This window comes from Patagioenas fasciata, chromosome 12, assembly GCF_037038585.1.
Source record: "Patagioenas fasciata isolate bPatFas1 chromosome 12, bPatFas1.hap1, whole genome shotgun sequence".
NCBI lineage: Eukaryota > Metazoa > Chordata > Aves > Columbiformes > Columbidae > Patagioenas > Patagioenas fasciata.
Window position 1 is genome coordinate 12,656,366 of NC_092531.1, and position 27,844 is coordinate 12,684,209.

Here is a 27,844-nt window from a genome sequence, read left to right on the forward strand (position 1 = left end):
CTTTCCTCTTCCCCATGCACTGCAACTCATTTTTAAAACCTCATAATACAATTCTATAGTTGTTTGGTAAGTGAAATTAATGTGTAAATCCTGGAAAGGTATAGAAATAAGTAGCTAGAGGACTGTGGCAACACTGAAACAGAAGCTAACGTTTAACGATTCCATCTCTGCGTGTAAACACGAGATGCATGTGCATGAGCAAACCCTTTGTGTTTGCTAATCCTATTGGAAGCCTATAGCGCTTGCCCATGCGCACGCAGCTCTCATCGCCATGAGCCTGGCGCTGCTCGGAGAGGGAAAGTGTAAACAAAAGCTGATTTCAATGCAGTGTTGCTGGAACTGCTTTGTCTCTATGTAATTCAAGCTCCTCTGCAAAAATTACATTATAAAGCTTCAGAACAACTTATTTTAAAATATACACTGATTTGGAGAGCAACTTAGATTTTTTTGTTGTTGTTTTTTTACTTTGCTTACTCATCCTTTTTCTCTTAACCTGTCTTTTCTCCCCCTGCCCTGATATGACCTCTTTGCTTCAATTTCTTCCCCTCTTTTAATTTGCTTTAGTGTTAATTCTTCTTAAAGAAGAATTTCAATGGAAATTTCAAACAGATATTTCAAAAACATCTCAAGTGCTTCCTTTACATTTATAGCCTATCTGCTTGTGCAATTTTGAAAGAAAAAAAATTTTAATTAAATACTTGGAACTAATCTAATTGAATGGCCTCAATGTGCACTCATGGATAATCAGTGTGCCTAATTCCTAGCACACATTTCTGATTTTTTTCACTACAGCATGGGATTTTAATTCTCTCACATAAATGTTTACCAGAACACAGTCTGGTTTTTTTTTTTGAGGTGTTTTAATTTATGTAGGTAATTGGTAAATCAGCTGCTACTCTGACATGCTAATTGCCAATATATTTGTTAATTCTTCCAGCACTCCCATTTATTTCAAATGTACACCATCAAAGCTGTAAACTCCCTTTGCGGGGCTGAATCCTCTGATCACATTACTTCATAAAACAGCCCCACAACTGAACTCCAGTTTGAAGTGCTTAAAAATCTTCTGTTTGCTGTTCAAAATGCATCTAACAAAACTAAAGTAAGATCCAGAATTTGCTTGCAAAGTATGATTATACTGATAATACAGTGAGTTTCTTTTTTTTTTTTTTTCCCCTCTATGCCTGACAGATATGGCTTTAAAATAGCTTAGGAATAATTCTATCTATAGTAGCAAACTTTTCATGGTGTAGCCAGGCTTCTGTCAGAGAGTTCCTGTCGCACCTTTCTGCGTACTGAAAAACCCTTTCAAATTCATAAAACACCTTTTTGTTTTCAATTATACTCTCCACAAAAGTAATTATTTTATCATCTCTAGCAGCCTTTCATTTATACTATTTCAAAATAGCTTCCCAACAGCAGCTTAACATCTGAAGCACATTGTAGTGTGCCCCTGTATCTTTGTTATCCAGATTAGTGGCATCATAAATTTAGGACTCTACCAGATCAGATCCTTGATAAAATGTGTATTAGTCTATCTTAAATTCATCCCCTTCCTGTACTATCAATACACAAATCTGTAACAAGTAAGCAAATCATAATGTCTCTGAGCAACTAAGTAAAGAGGGCTGTGTATCCACTCTAGAGTGGGTTTGAACACCCAGGCCTAAACCCACGGCTGTCCGTCTGTTCAGCCAGACCAAAGGTGTCGGCCTGGGACATGTAATGATATCCAGGTTCCAGAGGGTGGCAGCTGAATGTTTGTCTGTCTTTGGTTTTTGTGTTCGTTTTTTTTTTAATCAAGCTCTTCCTGTCCCAGGAATATTTAGGCCAAGTTAAACGTGAGCGAACATCTATTTCTTCACTTTGTCAGCTGAACTGGTTAAAAACCATCTACTGCTGAGTGTCTACTGTTGCGCACTGCAAAGAAACCTGTTACCTTACCTTGCTTTTTTACAGATGTCAGCACTACTTAGCATGCTAAATAGAACTTTCAGCAAAATAAGGACCTCTTTAAAATAACAAGGAAAAACACTTAGTATCAATTGTTTTGAATAATATGAAAAAATTTAGACTCTACCACTCTAGTATGCTGCAAAGATAAATCAAACAGGAGCATGACTAGAGCGCAAGTCAGGGTGTGCAGATCAGTGTGAAAGAATCCCCATGAATTACATGCAGCAGTTGTAAAGCACATACCTCTGTCTGTTGTCTTCATGTGACTTACTCTGTACTGAAACTGGTCTAGATAGTATCTCCTGTTGGCTTTTCTTTATTAAAAAAAAATAAATAAAATAAAAAGAAGTCACTTCTGTGGGAATATAATCAATTAAAGATGAATTACATATTCATAAATCACAGGTCACAACTATAGTCAATTATGGAATAGAATGGAAACCATAGTCTACTGTGGAAAAGAACTTCTCAAACACATGAAAAGATGGCTCAAAATTAAAATGCCATTGCTATCCCCCACCATTTACTTCTGCTCCACAACATGTAATTGTCTTTTGCCTGTAAAACTTTCGGCCAGCTTAACATCATCTGAGATGCTGTTACCCTCCCTTCTTTTTCTTGGAAATATAGGAGTAGTAAACGCACAGCAGGTGGAACAAATTTTCATTTTTCCATATTGTGCAATAAACCTTAAAAATAAATCTTTGTTAATGCAATATGACCATAATTGGACACTGATATGTTGTATGTGCTTTAGAGAACAATTCAGCCTGAATGTTCAGACAGCTCCTATGTTGCTAAGTTACACTTAGAAAGCATAATCCAGAACAAAATGCAGTTGTCCTGTTTGGCACTTTTTTTTAACTTAGACTGCTTCGCTTTTGTTAAAAATCTGTGTGATCTGGCAGTGCCATGTGGTATATTAAGTGTCCTAAGAATATCTGATCTTCTGCTGTATTTAGAGAAGGAAAAAAATAAAGCGGTTTTGTTGTTGCTGTTTTTTAAAGGAAAGAGACTAGATGCTATTTTGGATGCTTCATCTGCTCCTGTTCAAATGCCAGGCAGTTAGCCCCAGCGTACCACAGCTCAAGAGAACGTTTTCAGAGGGCATAAAAACAAAGTTTCAGCAAGAGAAAAAGTGCATATAAGTATAGCTTTCCAGAAGACTTAATAATTTGCTTTTTAATCCTTATTTATTTGAGTGGGTGCACTTACAATGAATGTATCCAGTATGCAAAACACCTTCCCCAGACTGTTTTGCATATAAACCATACCTGTCCCGTTCCCTAATTTGTCCAATTTTCATATAAAAACTTGACTCTATCTGGTACACAGCCACACCAATGTTAAAAGATAATACTGACAATAAACAGGAAAATTTTTTGTTTCCTTCTTACTAACTACATATTTTCTATTCATGTTGCTTATTCTTTTGTATTTCTTTCAGCTTGAACAATGTAGATCCTATTTCACTAGGATGTTAGTGCAACAGTACCTAGTTTCAAAACACTTTTAGTATTTAAAACATAGAACCCTCTACAGACACTTTTCTTAAACATCATAAACAAGTTTTTAATGTGGTTTTATGTATATATCTGCACAAATGCTCTATGCATCTATGTGAACGTCTACTTACCTGATGAATTACATAAAAACTACTTTGGGATGTGTTTACAATTTTGAAAAAAGAAAAAAATAAAAGCTTAGATTGCATTTGAAACTATAATACTTTTAGTTGTCATAGTCTAAATAATTTCTTTTGAAACCTGACACTATGCATGTGAACCAAGGCTGAGTTATATATCAGTCTGTATACTCACCATTACTTCTTCAGCCTGACGCATCAGTTTTTCTGTTTTTGCTTCTAATTCTGCATTCAGTCGCCTGAAAGCATAAGAATGCTTGTCACTGAGTTTTTTGAAAGATTTGAAAGAAATAAATGTAAGCTTGACAGTATCTTTCTCTGAACTATGTGAAATTTTAATAAATTCTAAAAAGGAACACTGAAATATACTTCAGTGTATTAACAAAGTTATGTTTCTACAGCTTCCTGGGTTTCTGTCAAATCAACAGTAATAAAACACCTATACCCATTAAACAGTAAGGTTTAGACTATAAATCTGAGAGGTGAAGGGTGTCCTTGGTTTTGGTCATGTCACTGCTTAATATATATTTTACATGTTTATTTCCTCAGTGCTTTCAGTCTTTAACACAGTCCTTACCTTCAGTATACTTAGTAGCAGGGGCTGGGGAAGGTGTCATATATGATTATGTTACTTAATCAGATAACTAAAATGTGTGGCTACCTGTATGTACAGGTTAAAATAAGCTTGTGTTCTTGCCTGTTTCTCTGTTTATCTTTCCATGCAGTGTGAGTTTCTGACACACAGGTCCTTGTCCATTCTCACCATCCACAGGGGCTGACAACTGACAGGTAACTAAGTGCTTTTAAATGTGCCTTCATGGCATTTGCCACAAGCTTTAGAGCTTTTATTTATTTTTTTAACAGGCTTAAGCATTTCTATATTAATAATTTAAAAGGAATGTGTTTTAAGTGCAGAACGACCTGCAGTGCTATGCAGCAGGGCCGCAGCGAGGCCCAGCGCAGCACACAGCCCGCCCGCGGGCGCCTGAGCACGGGGCTTAAATTTAAAACTGCGCTTTTCGGTGCTCTCGGCTGCCCGCTTCGGGGAAGGGATGCTGGTTGAGGGACTCAAGACCCTGCGGATGAACTGCAAACTCCGTCAGGGGTGACGCTGAGGTGCCCAGGCCCGCCCGCCCCCCTTACTTGTACTCCGCCTCCCTGGCCAGCAGCTCTCCGCTCAGCGGCGTTCCGCTCGGCAGGCCGGGCCCGGCGACGGGCGGCAGAGGGCCGCCGGGTGCTCTCCGCACCTGCAGCGAGGACAAGTGAAAGTGTGGGGGCGGGCAGGACCACCCTGCCCCGCTCGCCTCCCGGTGCCCGAGCCGCCGCCTTACCCCGGGCAGGCCCCCGCCCCGCTGAGCCGCGCCGCCCGCCGCCATTTTGTTCGCTGCTGCGTGACGACGCCTTCGCCGGGGCAACCGGCTGCCGCCCGGGGCTGCGGCTCAGCCGCCCGCCCGGCTCCGCCGTGGGGCCGGGAAACGGCCGCCCTCGCAGTTTGCTTCACCCCCGCGGCCTTAGCCCTGGCCCAGCCTCCCGGCGCTGCTGGGTACGGGGGCAGAGACAGGGGCATCCATGTTTCAGCCCTTGCTGCCAGGCCCTGGGCAGCAGAACCGCTTCGGCCCCGTTCCCGTGCACAGTTCGGTGCCGGGGTGAGACGTGTCAGGGCCCGGTGACACCAGTGCGGCCCCAGGGCACGGGGACAGCTGGCTCCTGGTGTGGGCACGGGCTGCCGTGGGGTCAGGTGAGGGGGAAGTGATAAGGTCTGAGGTGGCGCTACACTTACTATTGTAATAAATACTACAGTCCTTCTGTTCAAGCCTCTTGGCCTTGCTACGTATTGTCCTGCCACCATCCCTTCATTTCAGTGTTTAAAACTAACATGTTTACAGCACTATGGCAACAATAAGATAGCTCTACACCTTGAGTTACATAGACTGTATATGATTTTAATGAAGAGACTTGCACGGGGGAAATCAGAAGAGTTTGGTTGACTAGAAGTAGGAGGTTGATGCATGGTTGAAGGACTTCTGCAGAAGTATTAGTTGCAAAACAGAAGAAATGCTTGGAGGAGATTAACTGTGAGCACTGAGACAGGCAGTGCAATGGGATAAATGGAAGTGGAATGAAAGACAGGACAAATGTGATTAATCAAAGGCAAAAAACAGAAATATCAATACAGAAAATGAAAGTGCTTAACAGTAATGTTGGTACAAATATATTGACAGAAAGGGAGAAAAGAGTGAGCCTATGAAAAAAGTTATGGAGCTTTTGAAAAAATTGTCAGCCAAGAAGTCAGTCTGTTAATTTTTTTTTTTTTTTTTACTAGTAAGAACGTCAAGATGTTAATGGTGGCCTTTCAGAAAAAGATATGCAGAATTTAACTCCATTAGCTATGCTTTTGATTTGGAGAAAAAAGACAGGGCAAGGTCAATAGTAGAAACCAAACCTGCACAATGGGAAAGACAGATTTTGTTAAGAAATAAATTGTAGATTCCATGAGAGGTTAAGGCATCATAACCAAACCAAGGTTTTAGAAACCTCCCTGGTGAGATTAGTGAGGTTCTGGGGGATTTTAAGCCAGAGAGAGGAGCTAAAGAAGGGAAACAAGGCTGACAGGTTGAAAGCTACAAGGAGAAACATGCTCTTTCCAAACAGCAACTTTTTTTTTCTTTCCAAAAAAAAGCACTCTTTTTGGAGAACTAAAATATCTTAGTAAAATTCTTACTCTCTGTAAAGTTCTCGTCCAATATAGCTATAAGATCATACCTTAAAAATGCCAAAAGTATTAGCTAGAGGATCTCTGCTAGTTAGATACCAAGGCAACAAAATCACTGGTTGAGATTAGAGAGATTAGAGCCACTGGTTTTCTAGCCAGCTTTTAGATAAATCTTAATAAACAAAAGAGGGGTAATTTATTATATGATAAATGAGTAAATATGTTAACAAACACAGCAATGCAACATTCTTTTTGCTTAGAGCTCTCTGAGAATAATAGCGTACATATATATTAGGGTAGTAGATTTGTACAATTTTTCTAAGATCCACAACATGATTATTTAATGTTATTTTACTGAAGTATTGTATCAACTGGATTTAGAATTCAACTATCTATATTTAAAATACTATGAAAAGATTAGTGTGTCTACATAAAGTATTTCTTAGTGAAATTTAAAGTATTTCTCCAGAGATGTAGAAAACAGAAATAAGAGATTTTGTTACATTCTTGATCCCTTACTCCATTAAGGTTTTATCACTTTAAAGTTGACCTGGTGTGACCTTAGCAGTCGTGGTTAATTCTCTAATACATAGTTGGTAACTGGGTAGAGAATAGGCTTATATTACAGATGACAACCAATAGCAAGACACATAAGGAGCTAGGAAAATTTATCTCAGTATTTGTCTGGAAAAAAAAAAAGCAGCATCTGAAAAGCTCACATTGGTATGGGATAATGAGCTGTACTTGGGACCTATTGCTTGGGACCTCTGTGATTAGAGTAGTACATCATCATTCTGTGTTTTGCAAGTGTTTCAGTTTTGAGGTTTTTGAGGATTTTAAAATCCCAGAATTAAATGGCTCTAACAGTGATGTTAGACTCCAGATTAAGTGGCTCACTGCATTGCCAGAGTTGCTCTTCCAGCGAAGGAGGAGGTCACAGAACAAAAGAGCTCAGTCAATGTGTCTGGTAGGAGCGGTGCAGGACAGAAAGGTGTGCAGAGCTGGTATGACATTAGAATAGTTTATTGCACGAGACTGATGAGAGTCAATAACAGTATTTACCCTTGATTGGACCAGAGAACTTGCATTATTTAATTGTTACCTATGGCCTTCTTCTGCAGGCACAAATTTTCTGATCTCACTTTCCTCCCCCAATAAAAATATAAAAGCAGGTGATTTTTATATCAAGCTATTATCTTTACACTTTTAGACACATTTTTTGTTCGTAATAATTTACTATTGGCTTAAAGATTCATTATTCAGAATTTTCAATGCTTCTGATAAAAGTTGGGCCATTTAGTAGAGACCTAGGGTACTGGCAACAGCCAATGCTGTAGGAAGGCACAGGACTTCACTGTATATCACATTACTTGTCAGAAACAGAGGAACAATAGTGGTTTAGGACATTTTGTTCCATAAAAATCATTGCAAATGTTTCAGACCAAACAAACAACAGGTGATACCCTTGCTCAAGTTTTTGGTTTTTTTTAATAAAGCCCATTCTAAACAAATAAATAGCATCATATATATGCAAAAATGCTTACCGTTTTTAGACCAAGAATCCTGTTAAGGGTTATATGTTGTCTTTGGTATGTGATAGACCTAACTTCAATTAAACATGTATATATATATATATGAGAGAGGCCTGCAGTCTGTCGATTCCACCTCTAGAAGGAAAAGTATTCTAGCAGACTTGTTGCTGCCTGCTGTACCCTCCACCCTAGGAAAGGGGGATACTTCACTGAGGCAATATAACACAAAATGTGTCATTCTTCGTTGTATGCTAGTTTCTTTGACCAGGACAGTGTGTACTGCTTAAATTACCCTGCTCTGGGATAAGCAGTCAGGGAGAGACTGTCTACCACAACACATTCACCATCTCAGGTCTGAACACTTGTACTTTTCCCACTCAACACCCGTGTTTTAGGCACAGGAATCCGAAGCAATCCAACCTGCGCTTGAAGGAGAAGCGTGTTACCGACGGGGCTGCCTGCCTGGCAGCTGCGTGTCACACAGCGCTGCCATATCTCGTGGCCCACGTGACACAAGCTGCCGCTGGCACCGTGCACCTTATCGCGTGCTGCAGGGCCAGGCCATGCACAGGAGCTCTGGCAGAACCAAAACCCTGGCCATGGGGAAGTACAGCAGGGACAGGCCTACGGCAGCACTCGCAGGTGAAGGCACGGATTGTAAAGCAGCAGGCAGTTGTTTACTTGTTTCCTTATTTATTCTAAATGTACCATAGAGGATGTCAAACTTGCATCCAAAGCATATCACCCTAACATAAGCAAGTGTAACAATTACAGCCCCTTCACACTGAAATAGTTTCCCTACCTTAAATTTCTGCCTTGTTTTTCTAGTTCCAATTTCCCGGAGGGAAGAGCAGGATTTTGGATTGAATTTTAGGTGAAATTTAACACTCGGCAGCTTTCTGAAAAGTAGAATTTTTTTTTTTTAATCTCTAAGCACTCATATTAGTTTTTACTTAAACAAATAAAATTGCTATTTCATATTCCTATTGTGTGGGGTGGAAGCAACAGCTAATCTTGAATTCACCTAAAAATCAGAATAATATAAATAATTTTTTGAGAAAAAAAAGGGGGAAAAAAGTGTAAAAAAGGAGGAAAAAAGTAAACTCATGTACAGTATTTGCAGACATTAGTGGAGTGATAGGATCTAGACAACGTGTAGCTATTAAATCAATAATCCAGACATCGAGGGGATTCCCCCGACAGCTGTTGGATTTTCCCCCCCTAATCAGTAATAATAATCCAATGGTGTTTGAAATGGTGTGATTGTATATCAGAACGTATTTTTGTGCTGGTATTTTCTCATGTGTCTCTAATGGCTCCCTAAAATCCAAAGATGACCAAGTATTATTGATAGCCATATATTTCTTATGAAAAAGCTGTGAGCTGTTTGTATATATGAAGTCTTCAAAAAAAATCTTTAGACCTTACTGACAGCTATCCTAAGCTGGTTTACACCAGTATAGGCTGATATATTTTTTTTTTCTAGCAGAATGACCCAGATGCGTGTCTGTTGCCTGTGTCTAGTTTTGTGTGGCAGAAGCTGGGGAGGTGTGTGGGAACTGAGCACGCAGATTTTGATGGGCAAGCTGACCTAAGAAGCCTATTCTGTCTCCAGTGTCTCCAGTTTTGCTTTCATATGGATGGTGCAATACAAATGTTTATTCTGTTTCCAGTAGCTGTATAAACATATACAATACCTAGTTTCTAGGCTAGTCAAAGTTATTTTTGTATAGGTCTAACCAGCATACTTAGGCTATCCAGACTGCTATTTAAAAATACAAATATTTTTCTTTGTTCTTCTCTGCTTTGCGGTGCTATTGGGGCTTACTTATTTCAGTGTCATCCTTCCTAACCTAATCCAAACAATAACCTTGGCTCAACAATTTGAACATATTGAATCCTCAGCCAGAGTAGTTTTCCCTAGTAATACTCTGATTACAGCAGCTTTTATGTCTGAACAGGAAAGGACCTTAAACACTAAATCTCATCAGCACTGTAAAAAATAAGTGGTGAGCATCAGTCACATTTTCTTGAAATACCACAAGTCTTTCTTGAAGCCTAATCCTTTAATCTCTGGATTTTGGGCACTTCTGTTCTGATTACTAGGGATCAAAAGGTTTGGTAAATACTCTTCAGACCACTCTTCAAGGTGGCCACTGTAATATCACTAGGTTGTTATGACAATTGTATGGTTATTTGTTGTAGTAGAACTGGTGTTTGGTTTGGTTTGTTGTTTTGTTTTGGTTTTAGGGGTGGAGGGGACAACAAACAACCAAACCAATGAACACCACACAAAAAAACAACCTGAGAAGTTAGTTTATCAGTGCAACAGTTTGCCACATTGAGAAGTACTTTGAAAAGCACATGGTCTTCCAGTACTGTGGTTCAGAGGATTTCAGAACATGGCAATGTCAAAGAAAAAGGGAAATATCCTTCACTGATGATGGAAATTCCTCCTACTGTGTAAGACACAATATATTTCTAATGGCTGTTACTCCTAAAGGGCTGCTGCAACATATACAAATGCTGTTTTCCCAGCTTGTTCCCAAAGCTGCTAGGTAATAATTCATTTTACTGAAACTCGAAGTCTTATACCGTTTCCTACCTGAAATACTATCATATGTGAAGTTGAACAAAAGAAAGAACTTGGCATGTCATCCATAGATCAAAATCAATACCTTAGACTCTGCTACCAGATATAGTTTTGTCAAATGTTCATTGGTCTGTTCTGGAAGGATAGAGCTTTTTCCTAAACGAGATTATTTCCTCATGCTAGTTCGAAGAAAATCTACATACATTGAAGCAAAACAGTGACTCCTCCTCCGCAAGTTTCATTGTACTTATTGCAAAATTAGAAGTAAAGGTGGGCTAAATATTTTTCTCTATATTTGATCACTAGGACTCCTAAAGCCTGACAATTTACATGTTAGATCTCTGTCTGAAGACAAGAATCCCACCTCACTCAAATTTGAGAGATAAAAAGCTACTTTTAAGAAGAAATCACTCACTTTTCAACAGAGAGGCATGCTATTGACAGGATAAAGAAACAATCTTGTCACCTGGATGCTGAGCCCTGCAGTTATAGCAGCAGCAAGCACAAATCTGTCCGTACTGTTCCTGTTCATCACAACCTCCGTTACTGGCCTGCGTTTGTTGTTCCCATCCTTGCGGTTGCCAGTAAGAAACCCAATCGTGTATTTAGTACCAAAAGCCTAGAGCCTGAAAGAGCCAAATCCTCTTCTGCTATTTTCATGAATATTTTATTTGCATGGGTGTGTTATCACTTGTATCCAATTCCTCTTCACTTGGAAGATTATGTTCTGCTACATAGCATAACATTAATTTAGAAAATACTTTTTTAAACTGTTGCTTTCATGAGGCTTGCAACATTGTATATCTGAGCGTGCATACAAGGAGTGAATGCAGATGAGGCCTTTGGAAGTTACTTCGCTGTGTTGACACCACCAAAACAGATCTGGCCTTTACTATCAACTTGCATATTGTTTATTAATTTTTCATTCAGTGCAGAGTAAGACATAATGGTTCTAAAATATTCAGTGAATATAGTGTGGCACCACCAAGAAAATTAATATTATGTAACAAGTACAAACAAGTTCTAACATTTTAAATGTGTCAATGTTACCATTCAATGTTAGCCTAAAAGCAGAATAACACATGTTTTGGCATTTGCTCATTCTATGTTGCTCGATAAAAGGAATGCTAATTCAGCCTATATTGTCAGCTGAGCCCTTGGCTTCCCTGCTAATGCCTACTCTCTTTTAGAAAACTTGTTCCAGTGTAGTAAAATGGATTAAAAGTCAACCTACATGCCCATGTGTAAACTGCCAGTATGAACGCATTTGACTTCTTAGTGCATTAAAGTGCACTGGAAAATTATTTCAGCTTAGGAGAGGTAGGAACTTTTTTGCTAACTGTAGTAAAAAATGTGAAGCTCAGTGTCAGCTGGAGGGAGAATGTTAGTTTGTTATCTTTTGCCCGTTTTCATAAACAAATGCCAACAGCGATTGTTGTTATTGCAGAGCCAGCAGAAATTCATAGGAGTTTTCTTTTGTTGTTCTGCCACACACAAAAAAGATGTTATTTTAACAACAGCATGTTTGATAGCTTTTAAAAATACAAGGCCTAATTTTAGGCATACTGAGCCACCACAATTGCCACTGAAGTCAGCTCTTGCTGCAGATGCGTTACAGCACTCTAAGGAGTCCCTCAGATTCGCGATGCAAGAACAACATTAGGGAACATCTCTGATGTGAGGATAGCCACCAGGAAAAGCATGGCGGTTTTTGCTTTCTGTATGTGAACTCCAATTGGACTGAGTCTTTTGGAAGGTACCTATGTTGAGTGTGTTCATGAGATCTGCCAAGGTACCATCACAGAAATCAGGCTTAGTAGTAATGAGCAAGTTAGCTGAAATGAGAGCAGGGCTTCTGTGATGGGAATTGCTTAGTGAGAGAGAATGCAGAGGTCAGATTTGGACATAACCACTGTGGGACAATCAGGCACAGTAAAACACCTGTCCTTTGAAGAAACTACCTGTGGCAAAAATAACTTTGGACTGAACGCTGAGCTACATTTCCAGGCTGGGTCCACCTGTCAGAGATTTAAAGGTTTCTGTTGGGTGGTCGCTGTGGTTTTTTTCCCTTGGAGCAGCTAAGGTTTTCCCAGGACTCATGCTTCAGCAGGTAACAGTTAACAGATAACCCTGAAGGCCTTCTGAAAACAAACAAAAAAAAACCCCGAACAACGACAACCACAAACCAAAATAAAAATTTCAAGTCCCTGACAAAATCAAATGCATAAATACAAAATGAATAAGTTGCATATACAAAGTGGAAAAATGCCCTTACTTTGGGCCTATCATTCCTTACTGTCCTCTTTCCCAAAGCTGAATCCCTACTTCAATTCAGGTGTTACGTATCCATTAAGTGTCATAGAACAGATGTAGAGACAATGTAGTGGCAGGTAAAAGGCTGTTCATTCCCTTAACATCTATTGCCCACTAATTGATTAGCACTATTAAATAAATGTCTGTGTTCAAATGCTCTGAACTTTTGCTTAACAAGGTAGGAGAGAAGAAAAACTGGCTGATGTTAATTTTGAATGGATCAGCTTTTATGCCTGTGGCTGTCCTGAGTAAAAAGAGCGCTCCAAAGGCATTTAAGTTCAAAGACTAGGCTGTGGGCTCTTTTCCCTAAAACCCGATCAAAAGAAAAAGATCCATTGAAACAGCTGTTTTGTTTGCTTGGACTTGGACATTTTTCTCCAGTGTTGGCAACTCAGATTTTGCAAGTTTGTGCCAGAAAGTGGAAGATAGAGATGAAAGCAAATGTTTGCTATCAAAGAAAAGTTGGATTCTCACTGTAAACAGATAGCTTGACTAGTGAAAATATTATTTGTAAAATTATTGCTGGTATCAGTAAATTTTAAAATATGCACATAAGCATTACATGTAAAGTTACATTTAATCATTTTCAAATGCAGAGTCAGCATATTAAACAGCTCTGATTATAAGCATGATTTTGTAGCACTTCTTTTCATTGTATATTGAGTGTTAAATGGTACTTAAGTAGAATTAAAACTCCAAAGTCAGACTGGGACAGCAAAGATAGAGCCGTTGGGAGTCTAGCACACCAGTTGTGGAAGGGCAATGGGCAGAGTCAGTGAAGGTTTGCCTGATGACTGTCTTTCAAATCAAACACATGGAAAGATGAAGAAAAGAAATCACTTAACCACTACACAATGGGAAATTAAGGACTGGAAAAATCTTTGTAATATATTGCTTATGAAAGAGAAAAAAAGCAGATAAGGCAGTGAAAAATAAGTTCCATTTTCCTTTTTATCTTTGAAGTTAATGCAATGAGAACAGCAATCATGCATCCTGTCCCTGTGCTACTCTGTCGCCATCACTAGGAGCTGGTCTGTAGTAGAGAAACCACCTCCACTAAAGTTGTGGTTTATTCTCCATGCAGCTTTTCCAACTGTGTTGCCATTAACCATAAAGCTGCACATAGTGTTATTTCATGTCATGTATAGTTGTGTTTTTCCTTATGTGGTCAGCAGTCCAATAGGCGATGAAAATAAACTACCTCTTTTCTGAGCCACATTGAACAACCGTTAGATGAGTGCTGACCACTCCTGTGTCTGAGCATTCAGTTCTATAAAGCAGTGCCCAGGCTGGCGTCACTGGAGTTCTACAAAGTTACCTGTGTGACAATGGCAGCTGCTGATGTCAGTGGGCTATGCTAAGGAAAGCACTACTTGTGTAAAACTGAAAACATATTTTTCCCAACTTGCATAATATTTTTGTAGATCTCATCTGACAAAGATTTCAGGGTTTTTTGAGATTTTTTCTGATGTTGGAACTGTCAGGAAAGTGGTTAAACTCATGTATGCTGCTAAGCGCGTGAGCTGTTATCCAGCTACGTTGCTGAATCAGATTTCTAAATTTGTTTTGTCTCCTTTTGAATGGAAATTGATCCATCTTCTGAAATATTGCTTATGCTAATTGAAACATATTTATTTTTTCAGAAAGGCATGCTAGTTGAATTAATATTTGCCTTTAAAGTTTGATTTCTTCTGGCAGAGGGAATAGTTTAAATTATGTCTGTGCTACAGTAGAGCGAATTTCATAATGAATATATAAGAGATGAGAGAAGAATATCTAGCATTCCTGCAAGTAATATGAAGCACCCTGTTTTATTGTTTGATCTATGGCTATGCTGTACTGTTTAATAAGACTTCCTGTTTAAGTCTTTTCCTAATGTTTCAATTCCCTCAAAAGTATTTATTCTTTAAATTAGTAACATGGTATGAAACCATCCTGTCACTTTCCAAGGTCTTTTAGAATTTACTTTCATACATGAGTTTAGCTAGATTTTTTAAAAAGCATTCATGTTAGCCATTTCCAACCTGTACTCCTTCACTTGCCTTGCCTATTTTTCAAGTTTTCCTTTTCTGCATGTTATTTTTATGGCAGAGACCATGATGCAGAAACCACCTTTGGGACTGATACCGTGTGGTCTGGAGTCTCCGCAATGTGCATTGCAGTCATTGACCCAGGGTAGACCTGATGCTTATTAACTCAGGTTTCCACTTGGGCTGTGATAGTTGTGTCCAGGTGGCTTTAACCTTTTATGCTTAAAATATCTCATTGTTGCCACCTCTGGTTCAGCTCCATGAGAGCACTGGTCTATAGACCATGCAACAACACAGCTTTTGTGTTCTAGGTCAACTAGTATTCAGACATTCATCCCAAAACCAGGCAAAATAGTGGCAGAAATGGTGAGAAATTACTCCTTTGGTTGAAGCAAAAAAACTGAAGAATAGAACCCGTGTTTCGTTATCTCGAACACCAGAGAGTGCTGACACTGTGAGTCTGTTAGCACATGCACACAGTTCGAGAATAACAGCTATCATGCCCAAATTTCCATGGCATCTATTCATAATAGTCCCTCTTTCTCAGTAAAAAAAGCAAGGTTTTGGTGGCCTTTCTGAATTTGTTTTCTGCTGAAAACTATGTCTCTTAAAATCTGGATGCAGCTGAACTCTGGGTAAGGCCGATTCTTTTGTTTGTTTGTTTGTACTTTGACCGAAGGATTACATTGACAGTTTCCCAGGATCCAAAATAGTATTTAGTCTGTTTACGGAGCTACATATGTTATTTGAATTAGAAAGAAGGAAATGAAAGTGCCTGTATCTGCGTGAGCTGGTTCAGAGGAAGCAGCGATTACTGTCTCGCCTGCTGCCCCGGGAAAGCCCACTCGACTGCTGCGTGGGGCACGGACATGCAACGCTGCCACCCCAAGCACCAAAACAGCACCAGAGAGCAATAACAACTAACACACATAGGCAGAATAACAAGAATTAGAATAATTCCTGCAGGAACATAACTGAAGGTAATTTCACTTGCAATTGTCAAACTCAGCTAAACTGGCAACCGAAGGAATGTGGATTTGTAATCAGCAGCTGTGCACTTGCAGCGAAGGAGCGACGCGGGCACAGCACGCTCAGGCACTATCACCTCTTTCAAATTCGCTCAGCCTCTGCCGTACTCTTGCATTTTTCCTCTTTGCTTTTTTTGGTCACAGCTCACACATCTGTGAATCATTGAAGGGGAAAGTTTGAGAGATGCTATGTGTCAGGTCAATCCAGGTTTATTCACTGTATGTCCTTAGAAAGCGAGAAACACTGGTGTGTAAACAATGGGGGAGGGGAAGGTTTAACGAAACAACCAGGGTTAACCTTTTCTTTCAGTGTTGCACAAAATTTGTTTTTCTGATTACACACAAAACTAGAGTTGCATTTTCTTTAATTCAGTTATATAAACACAGCAGACAATTAATATTCCTGCGCTCTGTGTGTTGCGAAGGATGCACGGAGAAAACCTTTGTTATTTTTCTGGTGCTAAAGGAGCTGTTCAAGTTAAACCATATCCTCTACACAGCAACAGCAAAGTAAATGACAGAATTAATTCAATTCAGAATGCTTGATAAATTGAGACGGATTGTTTACCTAGTGTATGAAAATGTCTCTATGGGGATGGGTTTTATTGTGATCTGCATAGTCATCCATCTTCCTATACTGTCTGTGCTCATGTTTGTGAGTAAAACATATACAGTAATTTAGCATTCAGATAATCCCACTGCTATAATCCAGACAGATTTAGCTCAAATTTCTCCAGGATTTCTATTATCTAGATTTAGCAGTGTGGTGTTGACTGGATATTTTAAATTGCTGCAAATGCTTTTTTCTGCAATAAACAACATATTTTGATGTTCTCATAATTGAGATTCTTTCTGGCATTAACCACATGTAAAAATGTATCTTTGTGAGGGCAGTGATTGCACAGCTGGAGCTTAGTTTTAATGAGTTCCAGCTATTTGACTACAGACCACGTAAGATCATACAATGTTCATGTGAAATTCAATGTAACATATATGAAAGTACTCATGGGGATAACCTGAAGAATGTTTGTCTCCACACCTCATCTATTTGAAAATGAACTCAACTCCTTCAATTTTAATAGTGTTTTACTACAGTATAGAGACAATACAATACTATAGAACCTGTTTCTCTTACAGCACTTTTCTTAAGTAGATCAGAGCTTTTATTGTTTTCTGATTCATCTGACAGGACTTCTAGTCTTCCTCGCTCAGCAGTTTTGAGGAAAAGAGGGAGTCCAGGGGGAGAGAGAGCATCATTATCTGCATGAAATGAGGGGATATTAAGTCCGAGTGCACTGGGCACCTTTCACAGCAGACCACCCTTTGTCGTGTGTTCATCTGATTAATTGCAAATATATTCAAGGGAGCAGAGCAGACGCTATAGCGAGGGTCCAAATATTCTTGTACCAAAAATGTCAGCCCTCCCACACTTGCTAGCACTGGTGGAGCTGCAGGAGTAAGAATGCTTATGTGGGAGATTTTTAGGAGGGAAGTGTACTGTGGGGAAAATTGTAAAGCTGCTTCTTTTGCTCAAGTAGCGTGAGTGAGAGTGTCCGAATTGAGGCAAACTGCAGAGCAGGGCAGTGCATGCACTGTGCTCTGCTTAGTAATTGTGTTGCAAATGCATAAAATACATTATTCACCCCCAGGCCAGATCTTCTGGGAAGAGGCTTATGCGCACTTGGCAATAATTTGATGCTAAGATAATGTCATCCATAAGTGTCTGAGAAATTAAAAATAAGCAAACCACTTGGAAATGTTTGGAAAACAAATGTTTGGAATGATTTGTTGGGTTTGGGATGCCTTGTGTCATATTTTTGCTCCCTGAACTGGAGAATTCAGATGCCAATTCACTAGGTGAATTCAGGTGCTGCCCATGAAAGCATCTCCATCCCGCTGTGTTCCAGACACCACCTCTGACTGTGCAATATCGCCAGCACCAATAACTGTAAAAATCTTGAGAGACTTTTCTGTGTGAAGAAAGAGGATTCTCGTTTAATCAGCTGTAATAAACCTGTTCCAGGTATGAAATTTATCTGGTTAGTCCCCAAATTACAGATTTGCCAGAACAATAGAGGAGAAAAACAAAGGCGGGGGGGGAGCATGAATGAGAGACTTTTGTAGCTAACAATCATGCTTCTAGGTAGAAATCTGAAAGAAATATGCTGGGTCTATGTGGCAGTACTTGTGGTTTCATACTTGCTCTGAGTTATTCTTTGCTCTACTATAGCAACTAGGTTTCAGAAGCAGCAGTGCTTATGCACTTGCAATGGAAAAGAAAAGAATCAAAGCATTCACATGCCTTGCTCTGATGCCCCTGCCACAGCAGTGGGTCTGCCTCTATTGCACTGAAAGCTCCCACTTCTGGTCTAAGAAATTATACTTATGTTGAAATATCTATCAATATCCAAGCGCGATCCTGAGTAAGTCAGAACTATGAAGCTGTAATGCCAGTGAGGTGGAAAAGCAATCTGATAGCTCTTAAACTGCTCTTTCTTCCAGACGGTGCCTGGGGCACCAACTGTTTTATTAATAGTTGGTAGTTTTCAAGCCTCAGTTCTCTTCTTTCTGAAAAGGATTTCCTTAGACCCCTAGAAAGTGGTGTCAGAAAACCACAGATGATCAGAAGAGTTTAAGAGCCTAAAATGGACCTGACATTATTATGTCTTAGCTGCATCTTTATCTGAACAGAAGTATAAATCAATTTAATGTTTTACAGTCAATGTCTGAGGAGGTTGCAAATGCACCCACAGGCCTTCTCATTACTGCACATAGCTGCTCAGCTGCCTTTGCTTTTTCACTTGCTAATGCAAATGCATCTCAAAATATCATCTTCCTAAGTTATTAGATCCAGGGCTTGATGATGCATACTGGGCTTAGTTGAAGTATCAGACCAACAAAGAAAGACCAAGAAACAAAAGAGCACTGTGTAAATATTGACAGATTGTTTTCATGACTAAGCTATGATTATTCTTCATTGATTTGTCTATGCTTTCAGAAAGGAAGGGAGGAAATTTGAAAAGCAGAGTAGTATTTTTTTAAAACAGGCACCTGTGTTCTGTGATTGTAGAATTTTATATTCAAGAAATTCCTCAAATTCAGGAAAAAAATTTAAAAAGAAAATATCTTACAGTGAGGCAAGTCTGGTATGTTTAAGAGTAACACCAGTGTGTTCCGTGTCTGCATCTGTAATTTGAGATTAAATACACTGTGGATAAGGTTAAAAGCATAATCTTTTCTTACCACCTACCAGGCATTTCTGCAGTATAGTGTTTCATTTTTGACAGTTAAATTACTAGTAGTAATAAAGCTCTGTATCTCTGCCACGACAGTGTTTGTCCTCTAACACAGTCGTGCAACTGCACCATCTGCTATAAGCTGCACCAGCACGAGGGCAGAATCTCAGCCTGCAGCATTCAGTTAATCATTCTGCGTGCCATTAGCAGAGCTGATACCTTTGTGCCTCCTCCCCTACCTCAGTGCTGGAGAAATAAAGCAACTCGTCAACTGCTGCAATTCTGAAAGCAGATTTTCTGTGCAAGAAGTTGCCATCTGCACAATCATCCTTCTCCTCTTTGGGGTGCAAACAGCCAGAAGGTACCAAGCCCCCTCTCTCTGTTGCAGAGGGAAGAATCTCAGACATGGCTTTGGTAGCTGTGCCCTGCTGTTTTTTTTTAAGCCATTGAGGTATTTTCTAAAGATGCTCTTATTTCCATGTGCTTGGCTGGTGTTATGGTGACCATGAGTGCATATATCAGGTTACTGGTATGGGAGTAGCCTTGCCAGGAAGCCAGAGGGCATGTTCAGTGCAAACTGTTTTTAGAAGCCTAAATAGGCACAGCTCTAAGTTGAGTGCCTGTTAATAAAATGTCTAAACATTACTTCTCCTACCTCTGAACGTGGACAGAACACAGCCTGTATCTGAGAAAAGGCTTACTCCTGGGTTGGTGTCACACTTGGCTAATTAGCCCTTAAAGCATTGCGTAAATAGCATAAATAGTATTCTTAAACTGGAGTTAGTCAGATTTTTGAGCTTGGGATCTGCTGGAATTTGGGGGGAGGACTTTTTAAAAGCTGAAAGGGGAGAAATTAAGAAAAGAAGCAAACAAACAAATTCCCCATCTGGCCCAATATGGGAAATTTTAATGAACAAAATGTGATCAACTCATTCTAGTAGAGGTTGAAGTAAAAATGAAAACCAGAGAGAAAGCTACCCTTACTTCCTTTCTAACTGGTGTTGAAAGAGATCTGTTCCTTGCTTCATGAAGGGAATTATCTGACTCAGGAAAATCAAGTTAGGAAGGTGACCTACTGATTTATTTATTTTACTCTTCTCATGGTGGTATAAAACATTCAGTTGCAAAGTGCGCTGGTTTGTAAACTGAGCTGTTCTGCTAGAGGTTATTCAGATTAAAACTGCTGAAAAACTCTCAACACCATCCCAAACTGTAAAGTTGAGGACTTTATCAATTATAATCCTCGTGCTTTCCTCCTATTCTCAGATTATATCAGTTGTAAAATGGCAGCTAAATTTCCATAATTTCACTCGTAGTATTTATTAAAAAACTATTTAAATACATAAATAATCTCTTACGTTCACTTAAGAACAGCAGAAGACATGAAGTGCTCTCTTGTACTGAAGTTTATACCTTAGTCTGTTTTTCTGTTGAATTGTTAGAGAAATGTTAGAAACCTGATAGTATGAGAACGGCTGTTTCTTGGCTGTATGTGGTGTTGGTTTGTAAGAGTAATGATATTGTAATTGTTCAACTAATTGGGACATTGATAAAGCATCTTGATACAGGATGCCATTCTCCTCCTATCTAAGCTGATTTGCTGTTGAGTTTTTTGCCAAGTCAACAATCCAACCCAAACACATTGGTTAAGACCGCAAAGATCCCTGTGGGTATGGAGCAGCCTAGACCCACCACTGCTGACTCCTTCCCTGCCACGTTCCGCTGCCCTGGGAACCGCTGCCCAGCCTTGCCCTTACACCCCTGTACCTGCTGCTGTCTGCCCATGGACCAGGGTCCCTCAGCAGCTCTCTGGCTTCATCCCCATCTCAGTGGTACCTTTCCTGATAGCCTAATTTTGGCTCTGAGCTAGATCCAGTGCCTAGATAGGATAAGATTGCAGCCAGATGGATTATGAACAACATTTTCTTTTCAATGTTCTTGGCTACAACCCACAGGAGATTGCGTTAGCCCAACAGAATAAAACCCCATCGTTCAGGCAGCTGAGCCACTTGCCTTTACCATGCAATGTAATTATCCTATATGTTCCAAATAACAGGCATTCCATTCTGAGCTTCTGGTTTGCACCTGATGTGCTGCTGAATTCAGGACCACACAGTGTGAGCTTCCTTACAAAGGCAGATAGAGGCATTAAGAATCAGGAACTAGGTATAGCATCACAAATAAACAGTCTTTCATTTCTTACATTTCACCTTAATAAGAAAAAAATAAAGTCCATGCTTCACCAAGCTCTATGCTAGTGAGGAAAACTCCCTGTGAAACTTATAAGCCTGTTCAATGCAAATAGATAATACACCTTTTTTTTCCCAACTTGATTCAGATTATCAATGAATGCAATTTAATCCACCCGTCCATACTGAATAATTCTACAATCACATATTCCTGCTCAGGGAGACCTTCTAGTGAAATTATTTGCAGGATAAGTCTTTGCTACCTGTTAGAAGTGGGATCATTGCAGAGATAACATTTTCCTTATACTTATCAAATGCAGCACAAATCTGCTTGGCATCTTTGTTAATTATTTAGAGTGTAGAAGACAAAACCAATCTTCTTAGAATTATTACTGCAAGAATTTATGATCTATTATGAAGTGAAAGCGATTTTTATATATGAGCGGTATTGAGAGGAACTGCCAGTGTGAAAACTCAAACCGGATCTGTGTGCATAATATTCTTGTCTCGCAGGAAGTAGTGGGAGTCACATGTAAAATAGAGTTGTTCACAAATCGGTATCCTTGGGAGCTCTCTAGGTGACTTTTCCTGTACTTTGTGATACTCTATAAAAAAAAAAAAAATCCTCTTTTCCCTTCTTTAGCCTTTTTGTGTCACAAGCTGTGCACATAAAGCCACAGGCGTAACAACTCACACCATTCTTCAGCAGAGGATGCAGAGTAGGATCAGGTACATAACAAAGGTTCCAGTCCATTATGGTGGTTACAACTACAAATCTCTGTGCAAAATAATGTTAGTCATTAAAAGAAAGGTATTCTTAAAACCGTTTCTATTAGCAAAGGCTGATTTATCTTTCCATGTTATAATGCAATGAATACCCGACAAGCCTTTGCATTGTCTTCACTCACAGTTTTACTGGAATCATGAACAGTTTTCCTAACGAAGTCTAAAGCCTGCAAAAGATTTGTATTCCAAGTGTACGCATAGACTCTGTTGTTCCAGATTGTACTTCTTTCCTAAAGCATGCACTGACAAGCTCTTCAGTGTGTTTATTACTGTACAACACTGTGAGCCAACTAATGTTTATTACTGGCTGCACATTAGGTCAATCCAGGTTTTTACCACAACAAGGTAGGTTTTAAATGGGTTGTGCCTGAAGGGCACTATCCCTTATGGATCAGCTTAGTGGGGAGAAGAACCTGCATCTTAACAAGGGTGTGCTGAGCTCCCACCTCAGCCTCGGGGGAGAGTAGGTAGAGTGGCAAGTCCTGTCCTTGTATTCTCTAAGCACAATCCCCCTGGCCTTTTTACAGGGCTCCAAGATGCAGGAAATCCTCCTCATGTCCTGCCTCACTCCGCAGAGCTACACTAAAGCCAACCGCAATTACTGGTATGTGTCTTATTTTGAATAATTAAGTCCATGTAACATCATAAATACATGTGTATATACCTAAGTTATGTTCATAATGAAGAGCAAAGATGCATCCATAAATACATGTACGAGACTGCTCTGTACATAGAGAACAGATGATATTTATTCTATATTAATTAATATTACATGCAGAATTGCCTCCCTCTTCAAATATCTTTAACATCCTTTTTTAGAATCTATATGCATACATACAGATTCTTTTGCTTTGACAGCTCACCACTGTATTTTATCTCAATTCAACATAGGTGGTCTTGGTTTGTTCTTATAAGTATTATCTTGTGTATCTTCAATCTAAATGCCATTATTGTAATTCTACTTTCTACTTAAATCAAGTTAATCAACTGATTTAATTAAAGACGGAAAGCAAACAATGCTACCAACCCTCCTGAAATTTGGGAGTTAATAGTTCAAGTTTGACAGGATTTGGATCTGCAGGTGTTGGTTTCCCTGGCCATTACCCTTTTGTATAGTTTGTGTTTTCTTAGCCACTTGTTTCAGGCTAACATTACAGGTAAGGATGAAATGCAGCCACTGCTGGGATTCTACTGTTCCCTGTAACTTGTTCAGAAATACTGCTTGAGACACGTGGTCTTTGCCATTGTAGTCGTACAGTGGAACATTTCTGCCTTACAACTAGAGCCACACACAGATGCAGCTAAAAACAAAAAAGCAGTGGCACTATCATGGATATTCAAACACCATTGCTTTAAGGGACACTTGAAACGAAACTAGGCCAAAAACTTGACCTATTTTAAAAGACATGGCAATCTGTTCTTTTAAAAAATCCTTCACACTTCACTGAGTCCTTCTCTCTCTCCTATACCATGAAAAATATCATACAGCAGCAAGATTCAGAATTCTTCTATCTCTGTACAGTTTCCCATACAAATATTGCAAGCTGAATTCTCTGATTTGACAATTTCATTTTTCTCCATCACTGGTCTTGAGAAAGAAATCATCTTAAAAATTAGCAAATGCATAAATTTAACTAATTAGGTGTAGCTAACTAAAATTGCTACATCACTGTACTTTGTCCCTAGCGTTAGCCGCTTGTGGACCCATATGACAACCAAAAAGTCTTAGGATCCATAAAAAATTTTTGCTTCTAGGAACTTCCCTGTTTTGAATTTGAAAACCAGGAGCAGTGAGGCATATTTCTCAGTTATTTTGTTGTTTGAAATCTGGCTGTGAAACTCTATTTACTTTGTGTTGGACTCCTGCCAGAGGAGGCCTGGTTTTAGCAGATGGTGGTGGAGCGGAGGCCAGACGTTTCCTGCTGCATCCTGACGAGGCACTGATAGCACCGCTCCCAGGCACGGGCAGCGCTGCCTGCAGCAGCTACCGGCGCTGGAGGTGCAGGGACTGCTGGCCCAAAGGTTGTGAAGAGCCTGTGATGCAGCCCTGGAGGCAAAAGCCTTTGTGGTCAAGAGGTTCCTGTTGTGGTGCTCAGAGGTGGTGGAGGTGCCAACCAGAAGATGAGCAGGGACAGGGCTGGAGTTTTGACCAAGAAGAACTGAAGTGTTAAAACCAGATGGACGTATACCAGCAGGGATGAGATGTGATTGCTGAGATCTTTGACAGGACACCCCAGTGCATTTTCAGGGATATAGAGCTGCAAGAAGAAAGACAAAATGGGAGGCTATGGCATTTTACTGTTGTGTGAGTTTACCTGTCTGCTCTATGGGCACAATGTGCAGGTAGCCTTTTCCTTTCCCCCCATTTCTGGGGAGCAACTTCTATGAGAACAAAAATCTTCAATGTGTCCTCAGGCTGGTGTTTGATCTTTTAAGACAGTGCCTGCTTGCAAGATGGGGAATCAAAGGGCAGTGCCATAATTGCAAGAGTGTATGTATTGCTGGATCACTGCCTTGCCAATTTGCATATAGGAGAAAATGCAAACAAATTTCTCAAGGAGGCTGTAGGACTTGGAAATCCATCAGGATTCCTTCAGGCAGCAGTAAGATTAAGGACATACATAGTTTATCTGGGGATCCAGAGCTTGGACCAGCATAGCTGAAATTTGTGGTTCCTGTGCCACATGGCTCTGCCTTTGGGGACTGGGTGCTCTCCCATCCTCTGCTATCAGATACCTGGAGCCACTGCATTACTGTGTGAGGCTTATTTGGCTCATGATTTTGTACAGGTGGCAAGGCCCCTGGGACCTACAGCTGGCCCCTCCTTGCGCTCAAGCCATTCTGCTGGTACACAGTGTTCAGTTTTGAACACCTGTGCCTTTCCAGTTTACCACTGGATCTCAAAAGGGAAAAAAAAAAAAAAATCAAGGAAAGACTGAAGTGTTGATTTCTTTGTTACATGAAACTTGCATATATTTCTCTCTCCTTGGCCTTAATTCTGTCAGAAACACCCTAAAACCAAGCCTCTGGGTTAGCACAAGAGACAACTGACGAGATCAAACATGTGCGTAGGGGTCTGACTGAAAATATTTTTCCCCTAACTTCTACCTGCAGGAGAATAAAATATTCAACAACACTGAAAATGGAAGGATGTCTCTTTTTAGAACCTCAGTCAAGGATCAAACTTTGGTATTTATTTCTTTCAGTGACAACCCTTCCTTCCTACTCATCAGGCTTGTACAGGACAGTCTGAATCACCACTTTCATGACCTACTGTTCCCTTCTAAGTAGTTTTCTTAGGCTGTGGTAGTTGATGCCTTTTTCTTCCTTGTTGATTTCTTCCAGCTTGAAGACAAGTATGCAGTGTATAGGAACATCATACTCACAGTAACTTTTTCAAGCTCAGCAGCTGAGCCCATTTGACATTACATTGAGACAAAGATATATTTTACAGAGGAATCAATCTACAGAAATGAAAAGTTTCAAACTACCTGTATGATCAAAGAGCCTTGATGGACCTTGGGAATTAATCTGCTTATCATGACTTACAGAATGCCAATGGTCTGTGTATTACCCCAGCAAAATGCCATACTCCTTGTCTGACCAACCATGGCAAGCTACAGCCAGGCTTGTGTGAGCCTGGGCCATTGCTGTCTTGCACCTGATGATCATCTACATCTGCACTGAGTAAGGGCTCCATACCTGTTTAATTAGTGCCTTAAAACTGCCTTGCAGAGATGTAAATGACTAAATGGATGGCAAAGCAGACAACTGGAACTGTGGTTGCCAGGAAAACTGCTGTAACTAGTTAGAGTGGTAGGACACGTGACCACAGGGCCTAACTCAGACGTCCCTACCATTTTTTAAAACGTTTCCCATTATTTGCCAGGTCATGAGACTGCCCACCGCACAGCCCTTGCACCCGCTTGAACACATACTGCAAGATCCAGCAAAGCTTGGCAAACTCCCGGTCAAGCAGGCTTTCATTATCATTAAAATAGCTCCCTTCTCACTACCAGGTTTGAAAACAGCCTGGTTTCTCCTGTCAGTTGGTATGATATCAGTTTGAAGATTACCTAGGAAAACTTTTTGGTTTTGTTTTTAATAATTGAAACCATAAAAGCCAAAGTATCCATTAAAAGTGGTTAGGTAAATTACTAGTTATTGCACTTTCCTTTTACAGGTGCTATGCATGAACAGAGGTAACAAAACAAAGAGAACCAGAGGAAGATGCCTTGGGCACAGCTCAGGATACATGGAGACAGATACCGCTAGGGAAGGAGAGTTGCAAAAAGGCATCAAAATGGGGTTCACTGAACCAGCGTTTTAAGCTTTTGGAAAGTATATTTCTTTAGCAAACCTTTAAAGTCAATTATCCTCACAGAATATATTTTATGTTCGTCTTGAGGATAAAGATAGCGAGATTTCATTATTTATCTGCCTCATACCTCGGGTTAGTCTCTGAGCGTGCAGGTCTCTGGCCCTGTGCTAGACAAGAGGTGGCAGATCCCTCTCCACGGACAGAGGAGTGGGAAGAGCTCCCTCCCTTCAGTCTGGCTGCTTGCTGGAGAAAGGGCAGCAAGACGTTGCTCCTTGAAAGCTTGAAACGCTGTATTCCCCAACTGTCAGAGACAACTCATAACAGTGAAGAAAAAAAACAAAACAAAGCCATGCTGAAGTACAGTAGAGAAAATCCTGGAAAACAGGTTAGATAGTATGAAAGCACAACTTTTCCCCACTGAGACAGCTTGTGTTAGACCCTAAGCTCCAGAAATGGAGGGAAAATAAACACAACTTTTGGAATTAACCTAGCAAAATGGAGTTAGCTCCTACCTGTCACAGGACCACATGGTGGAGATTGTTTTCGTGCAGACAGCTGGCTCTTCCTTTCTCTTTTCAAGATCATCCTCTAATGAATGTATCTGTCTGGCACAGCAGGCTTCTAGTGTTTTGAGTTAGAAAAGACAGGAATTTTAGTGTCTAATACAGCAACATCAATTTCTAGATGAGCAAACTCTGTCTGCAGAAGGAAAGAGGAGGAGAGAAAGCCCCCGGCCTACCTGCTCTGAGCTCAGCTGCTGCGCTCTTCCATCAAAGCATACATTTGGAAAATGGAAAAGAACAAGTAAGATCCTGGTCAGGTTTCTGACAGGCTTAAACTTTCACACGTGCCTTCATTTACAGTAATGTGACTTAATATTAACTCATTTTTATTACTTTTTGTGTGTTTGTTATACAGTGCTGACCAGGAGCTCAACCTCTGTGTCACACAAAGGTGTTCAGAGCTGTTAGGTGCAAGAACTCCAGCAGATGGTTGTCATGGTCCTTGGTGGACATTCCCTGAAGGTCTCCAGTCAGTCCATCTGAGTTCAGGTTTGTCAGATCATTCTCCTCTGTGTCTTCAAGTTAATTCTGTCAGCACAAGTTCTTTGTTTATGCAATTATTCTGGATCCGTTTGTTCTTTGCTTTAGTTGTGTATAACCAAGTAAACTGCCTGTAAGATGCCGCCGTTTTTCTTTCAGCCATTTTGCACAGGAGTCAGCTAAAATGCCCTCCATTCATGGGCCTACCTACTGCATAAAGGGAAAAATTCCTCAGTTGGCGTTAAACGGGCCCATAACAAACCCACGCCAAACCCTGTGCTCTGTCGCACTGAGGGAACACCAGGGAAGTACGGAGGGGGAATTAGTCCTAATACAAAAAAGGCTCTTGAGGAGCGGAGTATGGGCCTCTGCTCTAGCTAAACACAACAAAGCCCCATTTATTTCAAGTATCATGCTAGGGAAAAAATGTTAAACTTTTGTTTACTGCTAGGCCTGAGG

General features: G+C 40.1%; 1 protein-coding gene and 1 long non-coding RNA gene across 2 annotated transcripts in view; one reads left to right on the top strand and one right to left on the bottom strand.

Moving 5' to 3' along the window:
• The window catches only part of TEX9 (testis expressed 9), a 21,613-nt gene extending 16,335 nt beyond the window's left edge, over positions 1-5,278 (bottom strand). The window contains exons 1-4 of the mRNA XM_065847694.2: positions 4,933-5,278; positions 4,745-4,848; positions 3,777-3,840; positions 2,200-2,270 (exon numbers count right to left, since the gene is read on the bottom strand). Of these exons, the coding sequence (XP_065703766.1) occupies positions 2,200-2,270; positions 3,777-3,840; positions 4,745-4,848; positions 4,933-4,977 (284 nt within the window). The 5' untranslated portion in view covers positions 4,978-5,278. The remainder of the gene's footprint in view (positions 1-2,199; positions 2,271-3,776; positions 3,841-4,744; positions 4,849-4,932) is intronic.
• The window catches only part of LOC139828930 (uncharacterized), a 23,795-nt gene continuing 302 nt past the window's right edge, over positions 4,352-27,844 (top strand). The window contains exons 1-4 of the long non-coding RNA XR_011741018.1: positions 4,352-4,390; positions 22,549-22,625; positions 27,027-27,146; positions 27,261-27,394. This is a non-coding gene — a long non-coding RNA (uncharacterized lncRNA). The remainder of the gene's footprint in view (positions 4,391-22,548; positions 22,626-27,026; positions 27,147-27,260; positions 27,395-27,844) is intronic.